General features: G+C 44.3%; 1 protein-coding gene across 1 annotated transcript in view; it reads left to right on the plus strand.

The window, feature by feature from the left end:
* Positions 1–1,461: 1,461 nt before the first annotated feature.
* Positions 1,462–22,666, plus strand: part of LOC138260743 (hemoglobin subunit beta-like) — a 70,385-nt gene continuing 49,180 nt past the window's right edge. The window contains exons 1-2 of the mRNA XM_069209213.1: positions 1,462–1,582; positions 20,067–20,273. Of these exons, the coding sequence (XP_069065314.1) occupies positions 1,497–1,582; positions 20,067–20,273 (293 nt within the window). The 5' untranslated portion in view covers positions 1,462–1,496. The remainder of the gene's footprint in view (positions 1,583–20,066; positions 20,274–22,666) is intronic.

The following is a 22,666-nucleotide window of genomic DNA, read 5'->3' on the forward strand; positions in this document are numbered from 1 at the left end:
GCATTTGTCTCTGCGGGAGAGATGAAATGATGAGCGGCCAGACAACTGGAAAAGGCACAACGCACGTTCTTGCTTGTGGATGAGAAATCTACACATTGCTGGCCTTTTTCGAAGCACACTTGTGCATGTGGCTTTATTTTGACGCTACCCAGGTATTTATGTACGCTAACAACGTTCTCGCTGTTTTCTAAAGGATTTAGGACTCTTATTGCTTTTTCATTTCATAACTTGACTTGTGTATGTCGGATTTTTGTCATTTTGGTCTTGTTTTGCTTAGATAAATAGTATCTATTTTTCGAACCCGGTGTGGTGTCATTTTGTAGTGTTTTCACCAAGTTACTGTGTGTGTAGGTACAAATACTTTACACCTTGCTTCTGAAGTAAAGCCAAGGCAGTGAGTGGAGGTTAACTGAGGGTTATTCTCCTTTACCCTGCAAAGAGTGAGGGTCCTTGCTTGGACTGGGGGTAACCTGACTGCCAACCAAAGACCCCATTTCTAACAAATATCTTTTCAAGTGAAGACAACGTACAATCCATCTGTGAACACTGCTGGAGCCAATTAGATAACAGATACAAAATACATCATAAAACATATGCTACGTGTTCACTCTTTCTTTCCATTCCTTCTGAGATAAAATGCCACAAACTCTATGAAGAAAAGGTCTGGGATCACGCTAATGAGCATATGTAATCTGTACATTAGTATACAAGCTTTTCTAACCATCTCTTGAAATTCTAGGGCGTATTAGCTTTCCTCAGTGCCTCCATTTTTGAGAGACAGTTGGGCAAAGCTAAATCTATTGTGCATGCAAATGTGTGTATAGCTAATCACGATGAGAATCGATTGTGTAGAGTCTAGCACATGTGGCAGTAGAGAGAACGCTACGGAAGTACACATGCCGCAATAGCACAATAAAACTCTTAGTAAGCTGTACAATTAACATAAAAGAGGCTACAGAGGACCTCAAAGTGTTGTATTGTTTGCGCTCACTTTAAAAATGTCATTAACTGGACATAAGCCTTACCCATTCAGTGAAGATGTGATTGCCTAGAAAATTGCTTGAAAAAAAATATTTTGAATATTTGCTCAAAAGCCATGCCATTCTATCATATTTGTTTCTTTTCACTATAGTTTACACTACATGTTGCTCGAACAATCTAGACATACATTTTATTACTTGGAAAAATATACATGAAAGAAATAGAGTAAAGATCCATTTTTGAGTATTCCTAATGCTTTGAAAAAATTCTCTGCGCTACTTACAAAAGCAGTTGGACAGGCGTGGAATTTAAAGCCCTGAAGTTCTTCTATGATGATGTAAAATTGCTGTTGCCCTACAGAAGAAGCCACAGCCTTTTTTCTACTAAAAGCCAATTATGAGCAGGAAGGGACAGTAGGCGGGTAACTGGGTAGCATATAAACTCTAGAGAAACAGCCTCGACCAGCACTGTGCTTTTGCAGAAAAACTCACTGTGACTAGCCTGAAACCTCCAGAATGGCCCTTACAGCAACGGATTACTTGGCAATGGGAATAATGTTAGACCAGTATTACTCTGGGGATGTCGAGAACGTATTAGATAAGTAAGTAAACTACATTGATGAAGAATGAAAATATGTCATGCTTTTATTTAGGGTAAAGGTTGCAGTGGTTATTGACTAAAGGACTTAAAATCCCTAAAAATTAAGGAAATGTAGGTGGTAAGGTGGCTTATTAGACAAATATTAAACTACCTCACCTCGAGAATGTGTGTATTGTGTTATGCAGTAAGTTTTGTGCTGTGCTGTGGCAATGTTAAGAGATGAAAGGGTATATTTATGAAAGTGTCACCCAACGCATTGCAGCAGCCACAAATGCTGCACTGCATTGCGGATAGGCAGGGAGCAGAAGAGCGCCATATCTACAGAGATATGGCACTCTGCTCCTCTCTCCTTAGCGCTGCACAGAATTTTGCTACATCATCGTAGAAGGGTGTGTGCGTGAGTCTAGCATAGGTTTGTTCTGGAAAGGTTCCCTTTCAGTACAAAATACTATGCTAGACAACTTTTCAAATGTTTTCTACTTTTTATGTGCATTATACAATGCAGCACACATGCAAAGTCAGTAAAGAACGGAGAAATTAAAACATTTCTTCTTTTAACGCCTGCTTGCAAGTGGCATTCATTTTTAAAGCAACACTCTGTTTCCCATTGTTAGTAGATAGGGTTTTGCATTAAAAAAGCATAGGTGGCTGCATGTGATCACCCATGTATCAACAATGGAATGTTCCCTTGACACTAAGGGCCTTATTTATACTTTTTGAGGCAAAACTGCACTTAGGCAGTTTTGCACCAAAAAGTTTTGCACCGGCTTGCACCATTTTTTAGCTCCAGCTGGGCACCATATTTATGGAATGGTGCAAGCCGGTGCAAAGGGTAGGCTAGCTTAAAATAAAATGATGTTAGGCAGGTTTGAGTCCAAATAAATGATTCTGACCAGGTTAGCATCATTTTTTATGCTAAGGGGCATATTTATACTCTGTTTGCACTGAATTAGCATCATTTTGTTTTTACTCTAATTCAGTGCAAAACTAACTCCATATTTAAACTTTGGTGCTAGACCCATCTAGTGCCAAATTTATGGAGTTAAAGTAATTTTTTGGAAGTGGAAACCTACCTTGCCTTAATGAGACGCAAGGTAGGCGCTACCGTGCAAAAAATGACCCTATGGCCTTAACGCCATATTTATACTCCCATGCAAAAATGGTGCAAGGGAGGGAGGAGCGGTCAAAAAATGGGGCAAAGCAAGCTTTGCCCCATTTTTTAAAGCCTTGGTCAGGGCAGGCGTTAGGGGACCTGTGGGCCTATTTCCATGGTGGAACACCATGGAATAAGCCCACAGGTGCCCTCCCCAGGCCCCAGGGGCACCCCCACCCACACCAGAGGGTCTGCGGAGGATGGGGGACCCCATCCCAGGTAAGTACAGGTAAGATTGCATTTTTTTTTTTAAAGTGCCATAGGGGCCCTGAAATGGGCCCCCATACATGGCACAGGGTGCAATGGCCATGCCCAGGGGACTCCTGTCTTCTGTGCTGGCCATTGAGGTGGTGACCATGACTCCTGCCTTTTCTAAGGCAGGAGTCATGTTGCATGGTAGGTTTAGCACCATAAAATGACGCTAATCTGGTTAGAGTCATGTTTTTTTTACTCTAACCTGCCTAAAGTAATTTTTTGGTGCTAAACCCTCTTCTTCTATACTGCCAGCCCCACCCGACTAAAGTCTTTTTTTTTTTTACTGTAGCCTACCCTTTGCACCGGCTACACCATTCCATAAATATGGTGCCCGGCTGGTGCACAGAAATGGTGCAAGCCGATGCTAAACTTTTTGGTGCAAAACTGAGTTAGTGTCGTTTTGCAGCAAAAAGTATAAATAAGGGCCAATATTTTGTAAGTTTGTGCCACTTTTGCGTAAAGAAATGACGTTATTGCGGCGCAAAGAAAGTATAAATCAGGGCCTTGGTACTAGACGGGTCTAGCACCAAAGTATAAATATGGAGTTAGATTTGCACCAAATTAGAGTAAAAAAATGATGCTAATTCAGTGCAAACAGGGTATAAATATGCCGCAGAGTATAAATATGCCCCTAAATATGGCGTTGAGGCCATAGAGTCATTTTTTACACGGGAACGCCTACCTTGCATCTCATTATGACAAGGTGGGTCTCCACTTTAAAAAAATGACTTTAACTCCATAAATTTGGAGCTAGAGGGGTCTAGCACCAAAGTATAAATATGGAGTTAGTTTTGCACCGAATTAGAGTTAAAAAAAATGACACTAATCCGGTGAAAACAGAGTATAAATATGCCCCTAAGTAACACAAAGTAGTGATACGAGCTAGTTTGCGATCCTTTCAGACTACACTACAGTGCACAACACGTTTTGCACCTGAAAGAAAATTAATAACAAAAATGTGCTAGATGATCAAAACCCAGTGCAAAATGTTAGTCAAAGTGGGCTTAAGATGTATTTATGTTTTATGGCTTCTTACAGCATGCATTTGCTTACTATGATTTTTTTTCTCCTTTTTAATGTGCTTCATCCAAAAGCAATTGTAAACTCACTCCCACTGAAAACTTGTTTTTTCATTTTTTTTAATGAAAGGCAGACAATGTGTAAGTACACTTAATTAGTGGTGTGGCACTACGTGGAGTTATCAAATATAAGTACATATATTGTGCCCACATGTGGTTCAAGGCAGACATGCATCTTTGATGTTTTATTTGCAATGAATGAACACTGAAGAGTTACGGTCTGTTGAGTACTACCCATCAAGGTATGCGGACAATTAATATTATTTAACAGTTTTTGCTTTATTTCATCTGACAGTTTATATGGAGGAATAAGTAAGTTATTGTTGTACAGGTTTTGTTGACTCCATGTACAGTATACAAACATACATCTATTTTAGCATGTACAGTATACAAGCGCACATCTATTTTATTTATTAAAAGCTCTGCTTATCTTTTTTAAAAAACATCATACCATGATGTTTAGATAGAGAGATAGAGAACAATCATTCATTAATTAAAAAGGAAACTAGTTCACATTATTTACAATAGTTACATCATCTCATAACATAAACAAATAATCGAAAATCACATAAAAACATTCAATCAATAATCAACTGATCTGTTTATGTTTTACAATAAAATAAAGGTACAAAAGCATGATAAATGTAATTAGAAGAAATTTGCTTCAAAATACATTTGACTTAAAGATGTTATACTATTTAAATATACATCGTAACAATTAAATACCAGGATGTGTAAAAGCAGTACATAGCAAAAGTTTGGGTAAAGGTTTAACACTCAATGCCACACAAGTGACAAACAACAAGATTCTATTGGAACTTCCAACCAAGTTCATTCCATTGAGCAAGGAAATATATTGTGGAATCTAAAACTTAAAAATGATTTCCAAAACCTGCAGTCCAATGGGGTTGTCAAATATTTTTAGTAGCACTACAAACAGTGGAACATCTTCGATAATTCTCCCAGCTTCTCTTTCCTTCAGTTGCATAAAAACGGTACTTTAGGTTGATACAAGGAACTATTTAAGCTGTAGTTTATCATAAAATTTCACAGGTCAACCAACTTCTAACTGCAAAGGAGCATTATTAAGGTCAGACATCTTCTGCAAAAAAATACACAGCTTTGTTTTAGACTTAATTATGCAGTAGCCACTGATTACTGCATGCCCATAAAGAATAATGTTCTCCAGGCAAAAGTGACCAACAGACCAGTACCTAAACTGTAAGGTATATTAAGCACAAGGCCTCAGAATTCCCGTTCAAGGCAAAAAGCTGTTGTCCTGGAGGATTTCCTGTTCAAGGGTTTTAAACTCATTAACAAACTATAGTGCGGAAAAATTATAGCCCTATAAATGAGCACAGCTGATTAAAATTCATTTAAATGGGAGATGTCCTATACACATAAAGAGCATCTATATGTCCATATCACTAGTTAGCATTCGACCTTGTGTCCTCACAAGGGTTAGAAAAGGAGTAATCAATTTCCTGTACATTTACAATATAATACAATTCAACAAGACCCCAGGTACATAAAGCAGGAGATCTATTCCTATATCTTCATGTCTGCAAAATTTATAAATTATAATTTCATATGCTAGACCTCATGGCTGTTGTTTTTAGGTCTGGCACAAAGACAGCTTTAGCTGCCTTGCTAGCCTCATGTTGAAGTGCTACTCCAACTATATCTTCTCCGTCCAGAGCACACAGGTTTGAACAATGAGTCAGCTCACCTCAGCAATTAGCTACTTTTGTTGTGTACATAATTGCAACTAACTTCAGAGGAACATCTAGTAACATTTGAGGTACTGCATCTCTGTAAAGTCTTCAAGCCATTAGATGTGGCACCAGAGAGACAGTCTAGTTACCAATTCAAACTCAGCAGCTTTGTTAATTACTTTTTTGGGTACTGCATCTGATTTGAGAGGAATATGTAGTAAAGATTTGAAGTACTGACAGATTGGGTACTGCCAGCCTCACGTTTTCTAAAAAAAACTGAGTAAAACTGCACTCAGCATATCACAATAGATCAGGACCTTTCCGCCTTAGGATGGCCTCACTATAAACAATTGCAATTTACAATGCACATGTGAAGCACCAGTTGATTAAAAAGAAGGTTAATAGTACTTTAATTTATCACTGACCGCCAGTACCCATGCATGCTTGAATGTTATTATAGCGTTCCATAGTGATGAATATATTTATTGAAAATTACAGTATTAACTCATCTTCATAAATCGTCTTTGGCATAATAATTTATCCTATAGAATGCAAGTGCAAATAAGTAGAGTACCAAAACTGTATGTTCAAATTTTCACTTTGAAGCCAAACCCTTTCAGCTTTGAAAAGGACATTTAAAACAGAAGTTATATCTCACTCATGAGGGACATCTAGCAACTATTTTAGCTACTGCAGCTTTGTAACAACTTCAGGTAGTTGACTTTGACTCAAAAGGAGTCTAGTAACCGTTTGTAGTATTGCAACGTTGAGAGAGGCTTTTCAGGCTGGTACATCTGACTTGTGAGGGACATCTAGTCAATGACTTGAGGTACTCCCTCTTTATGAAGATTTAAATCAGTTGGATCTGGCTTGAGATGGGCATAAAGCAACTACATGAAAAAATGCAATTTTGTGAAAGACTTTTCAAGCGGTTGCGTTTGGATTGAGAGGGACACCTCGTAACAACTAGAGGAAATATAGCTTTGTTAAAGAATTTGCAAGCAAATGAACCCTCTGCCCTACTTTATCTCTAGTAAGAACATTAATCACAGGAGTTATCTAGCAAGAACGTTAATCACAGGAGTTATCTAGGCATTTTAATTGCTTCCTGAAGGCTTGACGCACAAGGAACTTTTCAGCAGCTGCTTTCAAATTGCAAGTTTCATAACTTATTGCTAACCATAGCATCCTCCCATCCAGGTTAACACCAGGTGCGGCTGCACCAGTCGCACCACCCTAAAAACAGTCCTGTGTTTATTTATTTTTTTGCAATGCAACACAACAATCAAAGTTGCTGCACTACATAAGTATACAACAGGGCACAGACATATATATTAAAAATGATATGCAGGTGCTGTCATCCCCTGCTCCTTGCCCAAAAAACAAGCTTCCTAGTTACATACTGCAGAGGTGTGTGTACTATCTAGCATAGGATTTGTATTGAATTCATTCCCTTAAAGTAGAACACTCTATCTATGCTTAGTGAGAGTCTACAAATTATACACATTGTATGTTCACTGGATAGTGCAGTATATGTGCAATGTGTGGAATGTTTAGAGAAGTTTCTCCTTGATGGTGCTTATTTCAAGGAGGAGTTATTGTTTCATGTAATGCCTGCTCGCCTATGTTAGTAACATGTATTTTAGGCCACAAATGGTGAGTGCTTATGCTGCTCTGCCCAAGTCACACCCAAGTAACACACCTTCCGTGACACAAGGTGGAGCAGTGTGCTATTTGCACTGAGAAAAGTGCACCTTCCTGGCGTTCAATAACTTTGTAAGGAAGTAACTAATCTTGCAAGGCTTTGCATAACCTTGCATGACTTTGCGCCCGTGAAAACATTCAGAAGATGTGTCACTATGTCTCAAATCTGTTTGCTTCTTTTTTAATTATTGAAAGCTCCAGAAAAAGATTGCTCTTTATGAATATGTTCACACGACATAAAATTACCTTTTTCTCCCAATTACCAAAAAAGCCATAATACAGAATTAAGGCTATTAATTATTTTTCATACAACCAATGCCTTAAACATGTAGACACAAGGGTAACGAGTGAGTATACCCATAAATGGCACACCAGACATAACAATCAGGAAATACTTCACAGGAAGCATTGTCGAGTGCTTGTCATTGCAGTTAATGTTTTAGACCTTTAACAGATATCCAACATGGACTGAAGCACGGATGTAAAATCCTAGCCATAAAAAAATGGGACAGTAACTAATTAAGATAAATTATCACGTTCTGGTCCTACCGGAAACTAAAACGGATGCTGGCCAATCTTTCCCGACTCAGGACTCTGATACTGTTTTTTCAAGGAATTTGATCCGTGAGCACCATTCATTAGACAACGTTTTTTTTCGGTCAATTGGTGGGTAAATCAATTAGAAGGTGAGCTCGCAGAGGATGATTTCTTCTTGCTAAATTCTCAACTTTTTTTTGTGCCAATTTTATCTTTCATTCTGTCAGATGTTTGATTGAGGGTTTCTTTTTGTGGGATCATACGCCATGGCATGGAGGATAATGAAAGGCAGAAGCAGCAAAGGCACAGGGAAATCTTCAAAGGCAGGAAAAAAGAAACTTGCATTTGCAATGCAATGGGTCTTGCATTTGATCAACTTAGAGCTATTAGCATTGTAAATTTCTAACTGGACTTTTCTTGCCACATAACTTGAAAATGAAAAGTGATACAGGTTTACATAAGGGAGCCGATTAAAGTGCCATGACATGAGCATGAAGGCACACACAAAAGGAAACAGAAGTTCATTGTAGTCAAACGTATCAGCAGTTAATCAATTATGTATGTAACAGGGTTGATGTCATGCAAAGCGCTCCACTACTGCCCAGCGAGATCGAGCTGCGCACAAAATGAAAGAAAAAGTAGTCCAAAAGCTATGCCGAAAACATGGAGCCTCGTATGTTTTCAGTAGTTTACAGGTGCTGTTGAGAAGGGCTAAACACCAGAAAAGGCATTACGTACGCATGCTTTTCACAAATGAAATCAGTTGAATTTTAAAATTAAAACAAAAGCCCAGGAACCAACTAAACTGATGGATGTGACATGGGTATGGTTAAAAGCCCACAGAAAGATTACAACAGGGGCCAAAGCGTTTGCGTGCTCAACCCTAAAAATGGAGGCACACAGCACTACAATCTTTCGATCGAGTAAGCTTAAAAAAGCTGCACATTAAGCTTGCTGACCACTGTCATTTAGCCATCCCAAGATACCACTCATCACTTAAAGACAAAAAACGTCCTGGCAAAAGAGGCACTTTAAAAACGGTGAATGGGCTTGGATGGAGGCACTATTGACTCATTTATTAAAAATGGCATTAGACTGGGGTTTCCCCCTTACCAATCGATTAGCAAGGCTTTATTGGGGCTTAGTGCAAGTAATTAAAATGGGTGCCCTACCCCCAGTGCATAAATAGTAAAACAAAACAGCCCCAACTGGAGTGTAGTGGGCCACGCACAGGCCTCACATACCATGGTACCACTAAAGATGCTACACTAATGTTATGCTATTCTCTTGCTCCCATGTATTTCTTCACTCCCGTTTAACCTCTGCATCATTCCCAGAATGTCTCCAACCCTTTGCGCTTTTCCTTTTCATGTACATGACTATGTTCCAACCTTCACTCTACAACACTCCCCTTGCATTTCTTTTATCCTTCACCTCTCCATTATCCACGTATGTTTACATTCTACAGTGCATCGCTCCATTCCATTCACTCACTTTCATCCTGCATATATATTGTCCCTTCTCTCCATTCACTCACTTTTCTCCTGCATATCTCTTGTCCCTTTCACTATCCATTGTCTGTCCCCGTGTCACTTGAATTTCCTCAACGTTTCCCTATTTTTCGAGTCGTACATCATCCCCCGAACATCTCTACTCTCCCCTCCTTTTGCAGGCTTTATATCTTTCTATTTCCACATTTTGCTTCCCCATTCCCAACTGCATGCTTATCCTCCCGGTCATTTGCAACTGTTTCCATACTGCACTCTATTTATCCTTTCATACTATCCCCCCTCTCTCCTTCCTTCCACATCACTCTAGTATTTTGCTTTCCCCTTCCTTCTCTTCTGTCTCTCCAATCTCTCCCAGTGTCCCCTGTATCTCAGCTTTCATCTGTATGTAACTAGTTGACACCTAGGGGGGCGTGGCCTGGCCGCCGGGCCTCGGGCCAAAACTCAGTTTTTTTGTTTATCCTGTGGACGTCAGCGGCTGGGGCGGGCCTGGCGGTGCCTCCCCGGGGGCCCCGGAGACAAGTGGAGCATCGCGGTGGCGGCCGAGAGCGGCGCTGTGGTCGGGCTCCGCGGGGCCGGGCCCGGAGCTGCCCTCTGCCCCTCGCGCGCTTTTGCGGCGAGGGGAGGTGAGGGACTGCGGCCGCTCCCGGCAACTGTGCACGGCCGGGAGCGAGAGTGTGTGCGAGAGCCGGACGGGCGGCCAGTCGGGCCGCAGCTCTCACAGATTTAGTGCCTGGGCCGTCGGTTGCCGTTTGGGGCTTCAGTGGCCCCGCGCTGGAGGAGGTGCTCCTTTTTGGGCCTTGGGGCCCTTTGGCTACACTGGCTGCCTGCTTGGGAGGACAGTGCCTGGCTTGAGATAGGCCAGGGGGGCGCCAGGACCGGACCTGCGTGTATGCCGGTGGGTCCTAGGAGATGTGACGGACCCGAGAATAGCGGCGCCTGGGAGCCCTCGCGTAGGAGAGCGGACAGCTGGGGAAGGCAGTGGCCTGGATTGAGGACGTTCCCCTCGGGCGCAGTGGAGGGCTACCTGACCACTGAGGAGCCTCTACCATATCGCGCTCAGGGGGCTTGTATGGAATTCCCTTGGTCACCCTACTGGACACACTTGGGGGGACCTGGTGGAGGCGAGTGGCCCCAGTGTGCTGAGATTTGCTGAAAGCCTGAGGCTGTGCGAGGCCCTTAAACCGTGGAGTCTGGACTCGATGGAAGAACTGAATACTTACTGTGTTGTGAAGTCTCCTGGCGGAGGCTAAGGACTGGTGAGTCGCTTGTGAATGCCAATGCGATCTGATCTGTGGTGAAACTCGCTGTGGACCTGGTGAGTCAAATTTTGGCTGGGCTCGGAGGGGCGAGTGGGGCAGCTAGGTGCACGGTTATTGCAGTAAACCCCCACTGTCCTGGTCAATCCTAGACGCTTTGGTGCGGCCTGGTGACCGTACAAGCAGTGTTGCACTATGGGCAAGTCTGACCATAGACCGGCGAAACTCACCTTTGAAGGTGGAAAAAAGAGAAGTGCTGCCTCTGCTTCCCAGTCCAGCAAAGTTGAAGTAGGAGAAGAGAGCCCGGAGATTTTGGTGCGATCCATGTTTCTAGAACTCAAGACTAGTCTGGCTGGCATTGACGCCAAGCTAGATCATGTGACGGAGCGGCTAGACCACATAAGAGCCCGGGTTGATGATCACGATTCCCGGTTTGAGGCATTGGAATCACGCATGTCAGAGATAGAGGATGCACACCGGGGAGACTGAGACCAAGTCGCACAAATGGAGCGTATCCTGGAGGTAATACGGAACAAGAATTAGGACTTGGAGGCGCGTTCTCGGCGGAATAATATCCGCATTGTAGGACTTCCGGAGGCGACGGATTTCGGTCGCATGGAAGACTTTGTTGAGAGTATGTTATCGGAGTTGTTTACTGGTGAACTCTACCGGATGCTGGTGGTGGAGAGGGCGCGCCGGTCTTTGGGACCCCGTCCTCCGCCGGGAGCGCCTCCACGGCCAATCATAGCGCGTCTGCTGAACTATAGAGACCGAGACACCCTCCTTCGCCTGGCGAGGGAGAGAAGGCCATCAGTTTATAAGAATTCCGAACTTAACTTTTATCCGGATTACACCCCTGGTGTGCAGGCTCAGAGGCGAGCATTCCTGCCGGCCAAACGGCTGCTAAATCAGGCTGGAGTTGGGTTTGCTCTACTATATCCAGCTAGATTGAGGGTGCGACACGAGGGAAAGGCGCTGTACTTTACAGACACAAAGAAGGCGACTAAGTTTGCTAGGCGCTTGCCTGATGGGCGCGGGGCTGTGGGGTCCAGAGGGCCGGGGGCTGGGGAGGCTGATTTAAATGATAATGACTAGCCGTCTGTGACTGACTTAAGTGCATAGATTGGGGCTGCCGGGGGGGGCGCGGGCCGAGTCCTGTGTGGCTGAGTCTGTAGAGTGGGTTGCTACCAGGCCCATGGGCCCCTCTTCCCCTAGTGTACTCTGGGTGGAGAGCTGATGGCCGACCACTGCCCCTGGGATGAGTCCGATTACTTTCTGCTTTCGAAGTTGGGGGTGGGTCTTGGGGTTGAATGGGTGGGCTACTGTAAGGGTCCGATTGGGGGGCCAGTGTGGGTGGGGGAGGGCACAGATTGATGCTGATTGTTATGTTGGGTTTTATAGATGTCATGGTTGTTCTTTATTACAGTTTCTGGCAGGTGGAGGTGTGCTTGCATGTGAGGTTATGGGCGTCTGTGATATGGGATGAGAGGTGATGAAGCGACGCTGATTCGTTGTTTGACGTGAAATGTACGTTGGCTTAATGATTGGAGGAAGGCTCGATTGGTAACTGCATATGTTAAGCGACACAACATTGACATCTGTATGCTGCAGGAGACACACTTGGTGGCGACCACGATGGGTAGACTGAAAGCCGGCTGGGTTGGCGAAGTACACTGCTCCACGTACTCTGGGTATGCTCATGGAGTCGTTATCCTAATCCGAAAGGGGTTACAGTGGCGCACAAGCGAAGTTATTGTAGATCCAAATGGTAGATACGTCTTATTGAGCGGTACGTTGCTCGACAGAGCCTGCCGACTTGTGGCAGTATATGGACCGAATGTAGACGACCCAGAGTTCTTCTTGGAGCTGTGGCGACTTGTGGAGTCCTCAGCACGTCTCGGCGGCAAGGTCCCTGACGGCGGTAATGCAGAGTGGCGAGTTAGTGGATCTGTGGAGATGGAGGCACGCGGGTGTGAGAGAGGGGACGTGTCTGAACTATGTACATAGCAGCTGGTCTCGTATAGACCGTTGGCTGAGCACTAGAGAGGTGGAGGTTTGGACTAGTGCGGTAGATCACCTCCCCCGCACCTTATCGGACCACTCACCAGTGAAGCTGGAGCTACTGATACCCAGTGAGTTGCATCAGATGACTTTGTGGCGGTTGCCTAGTGGTGCACTACGAGATGAGGTTTTTCGGGAGGAAGTCAGGGTGGCGATACAGCTGTTTTTTTCTGAAAACCGCGGATCTGTGAACTCAGTGGGCACCGTATGGGAGACATTCAAAGTTGTTATAAGCGGAGTGTGTCTTTCCAAACAGCACGGGATCGTGAAGGCCATGCGGCGGGAGATGGCAGATATGGAGAGTAGGCTTGTAGAGCTGGTGAGGCAGTTGGCATCCAGCTGGTCGAGCGAGGTGCTTGCTGAAATCCGACACGCGGTTTCCTTGTATGAGGAGGCCTCTATGAGAGAGCTATGTTTTGCTGGGAAATATGCCCAAGCTCGTCGATATGGAGAAGGTGAGAGAGCAGGGCGTACACTTGCGGGCATGCTTCGTAGGCCTTGGGCCAGCAATTATGTCACAGAGGTTATTGACGACGGTGGTGGAAGCGTGACTGGCTCCAATGATATAATGCAGGTGTTCACTGAATACTTTGCGCAGCTCTACGCAGCCCCGGCAGGCCCAAGTGGGGAGGCGATACGGGCCTACTTTGAGGATATTGCTCTGGTCTGGTTTGAGGAGGCGCACAGGGCGTATCTAGATGAACCGTTCACCGTAGAGGAGGTGTCGGAGGCTATCCGTGGGTTGCCAGGGGATAAATCTCCAGGAGTGGACGGCCTTTCCCCGGCATTTTATAAAGAATATGTAGATATCCTTGCCCCGTGCTTGTTGGAGGTGTATATGGAATCCCTGGAGGCGGGGTCGCCTCCGGCTTCCCTTAGAGAAGCTTTGTTGGTAACAATTCTTAAACCTGGGAAGGACCCGACGCGTTGCGACTCTTACCGCGCTCTTTCTATGATAAACATTGATAATAAAATTCTGGCAAAGATGATTGCGACGCGTCTGCAGCCCCTTCTTTCTCGGCTGGTGTTGCCGGACCAGTCTGATTTTGTCCCTGGAGGATCTACGAGCCACAATTTGCGTACTTTCTTTGCGGTGACAGGTTTTTTGGGGGATGGAGATAATGTGGCTGCGGTATTTCTTGATGCCGCCAAGGCCTTTGACTCTTGGGCCTGGGATTATATGTTCACGCTGTTAGGCCGGGTGGGACTCAGTGCTCGTTTTGTGCAGTGGATCCATCTACTATATACTCTTCCCACTGCCAGGTTGCGCCTCAATGGAGGTGTGTCGGCCGCGTTTCCAGTTGCGCGCAGTACGCGTCAGGGGTGCCCGCTGTCGCCCCTCCTGTTCGCGATAGCTATGGAGCCTTTAGCGCCGGGGTTGCGACAGAGACACAATGATAGAGGCTTGCAGTTTCGGCAACGACCAGTTTTGATCTCGCTATATGCTGATGATATTGCGTTGTATGTGCGGAACCCCGGTCGGAACTTGGATATCTTATTAGATGAAGTTGTGCGTTTTGGCGGCCTCTCTGGAATCACTATCAATTGGTCGAAATCGACAATATTGCCTATAACCCCCAGTGTGACGCAATTTACCTCCCGATACCCTCTGGAATGGACAGAGGGACCATTGCGATATTTGGGTATCCAGTTGTGCAGAGATGTTGATAAACTGCGACAGGCTAACTATGATGTTGCATTAGCATGGTTGGAGGAAAAGGTTGAGATCTGGCGCGCTCTACCTCTCTCGCTAATTGGACGTATATTGCCATAGCAAAGATGGTGGTGCTTCCTAAGTTCTTGTACCTGTTTGTGAATCTCCCGCTCCCTCTTGCCGGCGGCTACCTTCGGAAATTGCGATCCGCGTTAATTAGTTTGGCGTGGGCGAGCGGCAGCCGCGTATTTCCTGGGAGAAGCTGACACTGCCGTTTGAATTGGGTGGGCTTGCTGCTCCGGATTTAGAACTTTATTACTATTGTGCACAGGCCCACTTTGCGTATTATTGGATGAACCAGATACGTTATATGCCGCACTTGGCGCCAGAGAGTGACTCCGTGTGGCCAGATAGTTTGGTGCGTATGTTTGGTAATCAGGTACTGTCCCGGGCCACGGGAATAGATACAGTGGCATGCACCATGAAAGCGTGGGAGGTGCTGAGACGACGATCTGGAGTTACTGTTCCATTTGCCCCCTCGCTCCCTGTCATGGCGGCTGAAGACGATAGGATGTTTCGAGATGGTGGGGTGCGTAATTTTCTTCGTGCTGCTGGCTTGACTGTGCTAGGAGATTGGCTGGAGGACGGACGTCTCCTTGACGTCTCGGATGCTCTGGCTGGCTGCGAGGGCACGGCGCTGCAGCTTCTGTGCGCTCTTCTAGTTAGAGCTATGTTGCGAGACCGATTTCTTAATCCACCTGGAGCCCCGTCAGAATTTCGTGCTTTGGAAGTGCTCTGCAGTGCACGGTCTCCTGACAAGTTGGTGACCAAGCTGTATAATTGTATGCAAGAGCAGAGAGATGGTCCTGGGGAGCGCTCCAGAATTGAGTGGGAGGAAGAATTGGGCGAACCCATTACTGTGGCTGTATGGCGTGGGTGCTGCGTGCATATGAGAGTGCTGTCCCCGAACTACAGGCTGCGACTGCTGCATTTTAAGTTCCTGCATCGCCTTTATTATACACCCAAGGGGCTTCACTCTATGGGCCTACATTCTAACTCGCGCTGTGCCGCTGTGGAGCTCCGGATGCGGGCTTTTTACATCTGGCATGGGAATGTGCGGAAGTACATGATTTTTGGGTAGAGGTGTGGCAAGCTATCTCTGTCATGGTTGATCTGGAGCTTTCTCTCTCCCCCAGGGTTGGGTTACTTGGATGTATGGACGAGATCCCGGGGCCACACAGGCGTTTGGCAGGTCTGCTTCTGCTGCTGGCAAAAAGAAGGGTTGCTATGTGTTGGGGTAGGAGGAGGGCTCCGCGCAGATCTGAATGGTTGCGAGATGCTGCCTACTGTCATGACCAGCTGGTGACCTTTTGGGACCTCATGTCTGGGGGGTCTCGCCCCAGAGATATTTGGGCCCCTTTTAATAGTTATCTAGCTGCTTGCAGTGTGTAAGTGATATGACTGGAGCTGCCCACGGGAGAGACTCATCCCTCCTTCCCATGGATTAGGTATGCTCTTGTGTTGTTGAGACAGATCTGAGTGTTCTGGTTTGTGCTCCACCTGCCTATTAGAGTAGTGTGTTCCTTGTTGTTTTCCCCCCTCTGCTATATTACGCTAAGATTCTCTGTTGCTTATGAACCTCTTTAAGGCTGACGTTGATGACCTTGTTATCTGGTGACTGATGGGTAGACTAGTAGGTGTGCCCCCAGATATTGACGCTCATTGTGAGATATGTTACTGCAATTTATTTCTTGCTACTTGGGGCAGCGACGAGATGAGAAGGATCATTATGTTATCCTGCTATTGTTAAGACGAGGGGACCTGTCTATGTTTATGTTATTGTATGTTAATATGTGCAAAATTCAATAAAAAAAAAAAATTAAACAAAAAAAAAAAAACTAGTTGACACCTTTCATTCAGTCCGACTGATCTATGCATCTGTAGGCTCATGTTCCAATCTTATCATTCTCTGTTCATATTCTCATTCTTTCTTGTAGATGAGTTGGCATAATGGAAACTGCTGGTCTGATAGGTGTACTAGACAGATTCAATGGTTAAATGCAACTGGCCTGTCTAAACTTCACTATCTCCATGATATATCTTTCTAGGTGCACTACTAGTTTATTAACATTTACCTTTGCTTTATTGAACTTTCGACCCAATGCATGAAGTCTTTTTGCAGTTACAAACCGTTTTTGACCATAAAAAGGCTTTTCAAATGTATCAAACCCAGCTAGAGATTCAGTAACTCATTGCTGAATCACAAGTTGGGTTTGCTTCCTAATAGCTATTCGAAATATGGACAGGGAGTGTTTAGGGCATCCTTTCCAACTATTGAAACTTAGTGGTATGTATCAATGTTTTGCAACCAAAATGCAGTCGTAAACCATTAATGTTTTACTGACACCTCAAAGTATGAGTGATCCGTTCCCCAAGGGATACCTACCCCTTTGTGAATGTTAAAGAAAATATATTTAAGAGTAGGCAGACCAGGGCTTACTCTTAAAAAATTCAAAATACACTTTTATTTTTTTTGTTGAAATGCATCCGGTTTTCCTATAAGGAACACAGATTGCATTTAAAGAATACACAATTGCCTACAAATTGCTTTATTTGAAAACAATAACAGGCATGGTGGTCTGCTGACCTCAGCAGGTCACCATCTCTCCTAGTGATTCCTAGTGGGTCACAATTTGCCACCTACCTCATTAATATTCATGAAATAGGTCAAATTGTGACCCACTCCAAATCGATAACTTGCAAAATGAACTATTAGAATATAGGCCGCTTCTCAAATTACCACAGTGATCACAAAAATACTGGTTGCAAGTTGCAGCCAGTATTTTGCGACCAGTTGCACGTACATTTTGTCCTTTAACTTGAAACCAGTTAAGGATACATCCATGTTACTATCCATTGCCCTTCCTGTTTTTTGTATGAGAAACCATTCAAAAACAGAAAAGCTCATGCTCAGTAGGTCTTTGTTCTAACTCTCAAGCGCAATCTCTTGTGATCACGGTCTCTTGGTTCCCTTCCATCTAGATATGTCCAGAGGGGTGTGCACTGCAGTAAATGATAGTTTTTGAAGGTGTTCATCGGCTGAATGCCCTCTGCCTTCCTGCCAGTGGCCATTGGATATTGATAAGAATTAATACTCTGCAGTCTGTCCCTTTTGTTCCCCCCAAACTTCAGAGGCACTCTTTCGAAGACCACCTCAGGACTTTGTGTTGTTAGTTCCTTCTAGGCTAGGACCAGGCAAGGGATACCAGAAATTGCCAACTTCTGTGCCCTGTCTAGAAGATAACTGCTGGACTTTCCTGATGAGACATGATCAACCATGATATGAAGGACAATCACACAAGCCAAATCACCAGTACATGAATAAATGCTAACTCAAAGACGAGTTACTGCAGAAAAGAAATATGAATGTGCAGCATAGATTTTCGTCTCTAAGTCTGCAGGGACAATCTCTATCTCCATCATAGGACAGTCAAGGTCATGCCAGAGTTATCAAATTATTGTGCATTTTTGGGTAGCTGATCTGCCTTTTGACCTGCTTTATTATTTCGGGAGCCTGGATCACCCAATTCAGAGCCGAAAAGAATCACAAGAGTCTCCTCCCTCAGCCTTGGTCCTGGGGTATGTTCCTGTTGCTGTGATTGGTCAAATAAATCCAACATCTCACAACACAGACATCTTACCCATAGAAGATTTGTACATTCACCAGGAAGAAGACAAAATGAATGAGAATGTCATTAGGTAATTTTCACCATTCTTGGCTCTTGAGTATGTAACAGACCTAAGTGAGGTCTCAATTATGGGACACAGAGCATATTTTATTTGAAGGTTCCTGCTGATCCTCTCCTGTGGCTGCTTTCTGATTCAGCTTGCAGAAGCCTATCATTTTTCCACTATCCTGGTATTGTTGAAAAAGCTACCCTCCATAATGAGTGAGGGTACACTTAGGGCACACTTGCTGTTTTAAAAGTCTTCTACTCCCCTGATCAAAAAAAAAAACATGGATCCTCCTTAGTAGAATCAAAGCTGTTATGTTTGCAGAGGTGAAGATACAGAGCAGGCCAGGGAAGCAAAAACAGAAAGAGGGTGCATTACTGAAGCAGTGCAAGGACTTTCCACAAACCCCTCCCAGATCACACTGGCAGGGATTGTTTCATGTCACGAGATTCCCTGTCTCATATTTGGAAAAACCCTCCAAAAAGGCCACTAGCACTTCCATGAGATGTGCCATATTGGTTATGTGTAAAGGTATGATGCACCATGGCTTCATGTGCCTCAGGTAAGAGCTTTTTTTGCTCCTGCTCAAGATGTTCAGTAAGGTCACACCTGCGCTAATAGTAGTATCTTATGGAAGCTCAGCATCAGTAGGTCTGGGAGGCACAGAAGATGGAAAACTACATTCTTAAATTAGGCCTGCACTGAAGATAGGACATTTGAACCAATGAGACCCACAATCAGCTTGCAGCTCTCCATCCATCAGTTGAGATAATAATAACAGCACAATACTCAGACCAGTAGAAGACAAGAGGTGATGAGGCTTGGGGCGATGACTGGCTATAGATTCAGGCATCAGAACCAAGCTGTGGATGTAGGAAGACCTGGGTCCTTCATAGACTTGAACATAACTATGCACTATATAAATATCAATTAATGAATTTAATTTTGTGATGTACTATAAACAATCCGCTTTCTACAATAATGCAGAAATGCATTGCTACTATATTGCTCCAAACCTGCTCTGAGTATATAGCACATGCCTGTTTTTTACTTTGTATTCTGTTGTTTTTCGGCATAATTTGAAAATAAACTCGAAAAAGGACCAGTATTAAATGAATAAAACATGTCCGGAGAGGTTACTTGCCTATCATCGGTCAGCCTGAAAGTTCACATTTGATTTAGCTGGAGATCAAAATCTAAATCGAGAAGCACAATACAAGCCATCTTGGCCCGCATCACTGAATGACTCAGCCCTGGGGTGCCATAAAATTACAGTGGTGGGTTCATACATCCTGACTCACTGGTAAGGAAACCAATGTTCAGTGTGAGGTGCGATAGGAATATAGCCCTGTCCTCGTGCACCCTGCCTTAGGTTAGCCAACGTTAGACAACATAATCCAGTGTCGTGGCCTGCTTGGTGTCTTTGTAGGCCATGCTAGCAGTGGTACTGCTGAAATAAAAAAAAGTATGTCACTCCCAATTGGTTATATCGCTCAGGAGCAACACTGTATTTGTGCAAAATGTACAGCTACTGGCCTCTTCCAAATCAGTGCAATCACAGATGCAAGTCTGTCAGTTTGGGTTCGGTGTTAAAAAATGAGCTCCAGGGCTGAGCCCTGTCAATCACCTGCTGAATGTAATCACTGGTTCTTGAATTGATGGCTTGTAATCTTCTGTTTGTATTATGGTAAATGTTAGTTTTGTAGCTGGAGACACATTTCATTAAGCTAATAAAAAATAAGACACCAAACATATTTTAGTAGAACGTTAAATGCAATGCAACTAAATAAATTGCTCTGTCTACGTCTGTCTTTTGCCTTTCCAGACTAATGGTAATATATCCCTGGACAACAGCATACTTCAGGGACTATCCAGATGCTCCTAATACCAGGATGGCCTCTCCAAACAGTTCATTGGCTACTGAAATGCAAAACGTGCTTTCTGAAGCTACGAAAAACTTGGAAAACCCGCCTGAATTCAAAAAGAACTTGCCAAAGTTCAAAGGTGTTTTTGAAAATCTGCACAATTTAAGGTACCCCAAACAATTATCTTGACGAAGAACTAGCCTTTGTATCTCCTTGTTCCCTACATCAACAGCTGAAAATTGCTTTGAAATCAAAAGATGGGTGAACGTCTCATTGTGATCTTGACAGGTTTACAATCTAATATGAACAGTTCTTTATTTCATCTTTTTTAAAGAGATCAAGCTGCATGGTTTCTAAATTGAATTAACTGTGTGACCATATACTGTAAAATATACAACTTTCCTTTCATAGACAATAACAGAGGGTGAAAACTGTAGGTTAATGTTGAACAGATGAGTTTGATAAATCCATCAAAATGACGGTTCGTGATTAACAACATTTACTTAGATAAATTGGTAACACAACCTCCAGCATCACTAGTCTGACTGCATCTACCAACCCTGGAATCCCGATATTCCTAGCAAGATAAAACGTTCTAAATTTAAATTCTAAAATGGAATTACATAAAATGCAACATCAACTTCATTAGTTGACAATAATGAATCTCGACACGATTACTCTTTGTGTGTCAAACATTTATACTGAGTTTTCATATTTGCAATAGAGAAGAAAACATTGATTAAGAACATGTCCAGACACCTAGCAGTAAGTGCATGATGGAAGATTGGGAAACTCAAAGCAACAAATTATTTAGAATGTCCAATGAGGGAGTATGTGGCAAAATGACTGATTGTTATTTCTCCTTAATGCTTCTAACGTATTCCGTAACTTTGACTTTGGGCAAGTGTCAATTTGTACTCCCTTCTAGAGTCTACTGTTGCAGTCTACTCTTAATGTTTCTCTGTTACAATATTTTACTGCTGTTAATAAATGTAATTTTGTCCGCCTATAAACTTTAGACCACTACAATGTTTGTTTCTTTTTGTGGTGGACAAAACTGTATTCATTGACAAAATAATTCTTAATGATTTGTACAGTGATGGATGAACAATACGATTTGGAATCTCATCCCCAGATAACTTCTCAAATGGCTCAAGGGCTGCTAATATAGGCCCTCATTACGACCCTGGCGGTCAGTGATAAAGTGGCAGTAATACCCCTAACAGGCCGGCGGTAATAAATATGAAATTATGACCACGGTGGAAACCACTTATACAGACAGCCACTTTAACACACTGACCGCCAGGGCGAAATCAACAGGCACCATGGCGGTAACCGCCTACAGCCAGGCGGAAGACAATGTTCCGCCCACTGTATTTTGTGACACCAATCCACCACTTTTTCTGGGGAGGTTCCAACAACATCAAAAGCCTGGTGGAAACAGATCTCAGAAGTCAAAGGACTCACCTGTGGAGACTCAGGGAAGAACCACAACGCCATGGAGACCGATTTGCATGTGTTCCCCATGCTCTTCCATCTTCTGTTCCACTACGAACACCAACGCCAGCGAAGGCGACCACGGTGAGTACTGCCGCCTAGCACATAGGGGAGGGGGGGAAAGAGAGTTCACACACACGCAACACGCAACACCACCACCCCCAACACCATGCACACAAGCAGGTGCAGTTACACTACATATTGACCCCGTACCCCTCAGGAATAATGCAAGGACAAAAGGAATTGATTAAAGTGATTGTAATAAGATAAAATAGTATAAATACGTGCATCCAAATCAAAAAGTACATACATATTTACAAATGTAGGGACACTGCCCAGTCCTCAATGTCCGTGGGCCACAGGGCCAAATCACATAGTCCAAGGCCCCACTTTAATCCTGCAACAACACGGAGAGAACACTGCAGGGGCATCAGGTTGAAAATAGCCAGGCACCTCAGGGGGACCGGGAACGGGGGGCACCTCAGCCGGAAAGATGGTACAACGCCACTGGTCATGGAGGGGGCAACATGCCCATTACTCAGTCCTGGGGAGTGCAAGGCCACAGTCTCTCAAGTAGGTGACTGGCCCACTGGCTCTGGAGGGGGCAACATGCCCTGTGCTTGATCCTAGGGAGTGCAAGGCCACAGTCTCTCAGTGGGTGTCTTGTCCACTGGCTCTGGAGGGGGCAACATTGTCGGTGCTTGAGCCTGGGTAGTGCAAGGCCACAGTCTCTCAAGTGGGTGACTTGCCCACTGGCTCTGGAGGGGACAACATGCCCTGTGATTTTCATCCTGGGGAGGAGCGGGTGAGTGGATGGCTTCTCCACTGGTTCTGGAGGGGGCATTGTGCCTAATGAGCTTCATCCTGGGGAGGTTGGGGTGAGTGGATGGCTTCTCCGCTGGTTCTGGAGGGGGCATTGTGCCCAGTGAGCTTCATCCTGGGGAGGATGGGGTGAGTGGATGGCTTCTCCACTGGTTCTGGAGGGGGCATTGTGCCCAGTGATGCAGATCTTGGGGAGGGCAAGGTCACAGTCTCTCACCTGGGTGTCAGACCCACAAGATTT

The sequence above is a fragment of the Pleurodeles waltl genome, chromosome 10, assembly GCF_031143425.1.
Source record: "Pleurodeles waltl isolate 20211129_DDA chromosome 10, aPleWal1.hap1.20221129, whole genome shotgun sequence".
NCBI lineage: Eukaryota > Metazoa > Chordata > Amphibia > Caudata > Salamandridae > Pleurodeles > Pleurodeles waltl.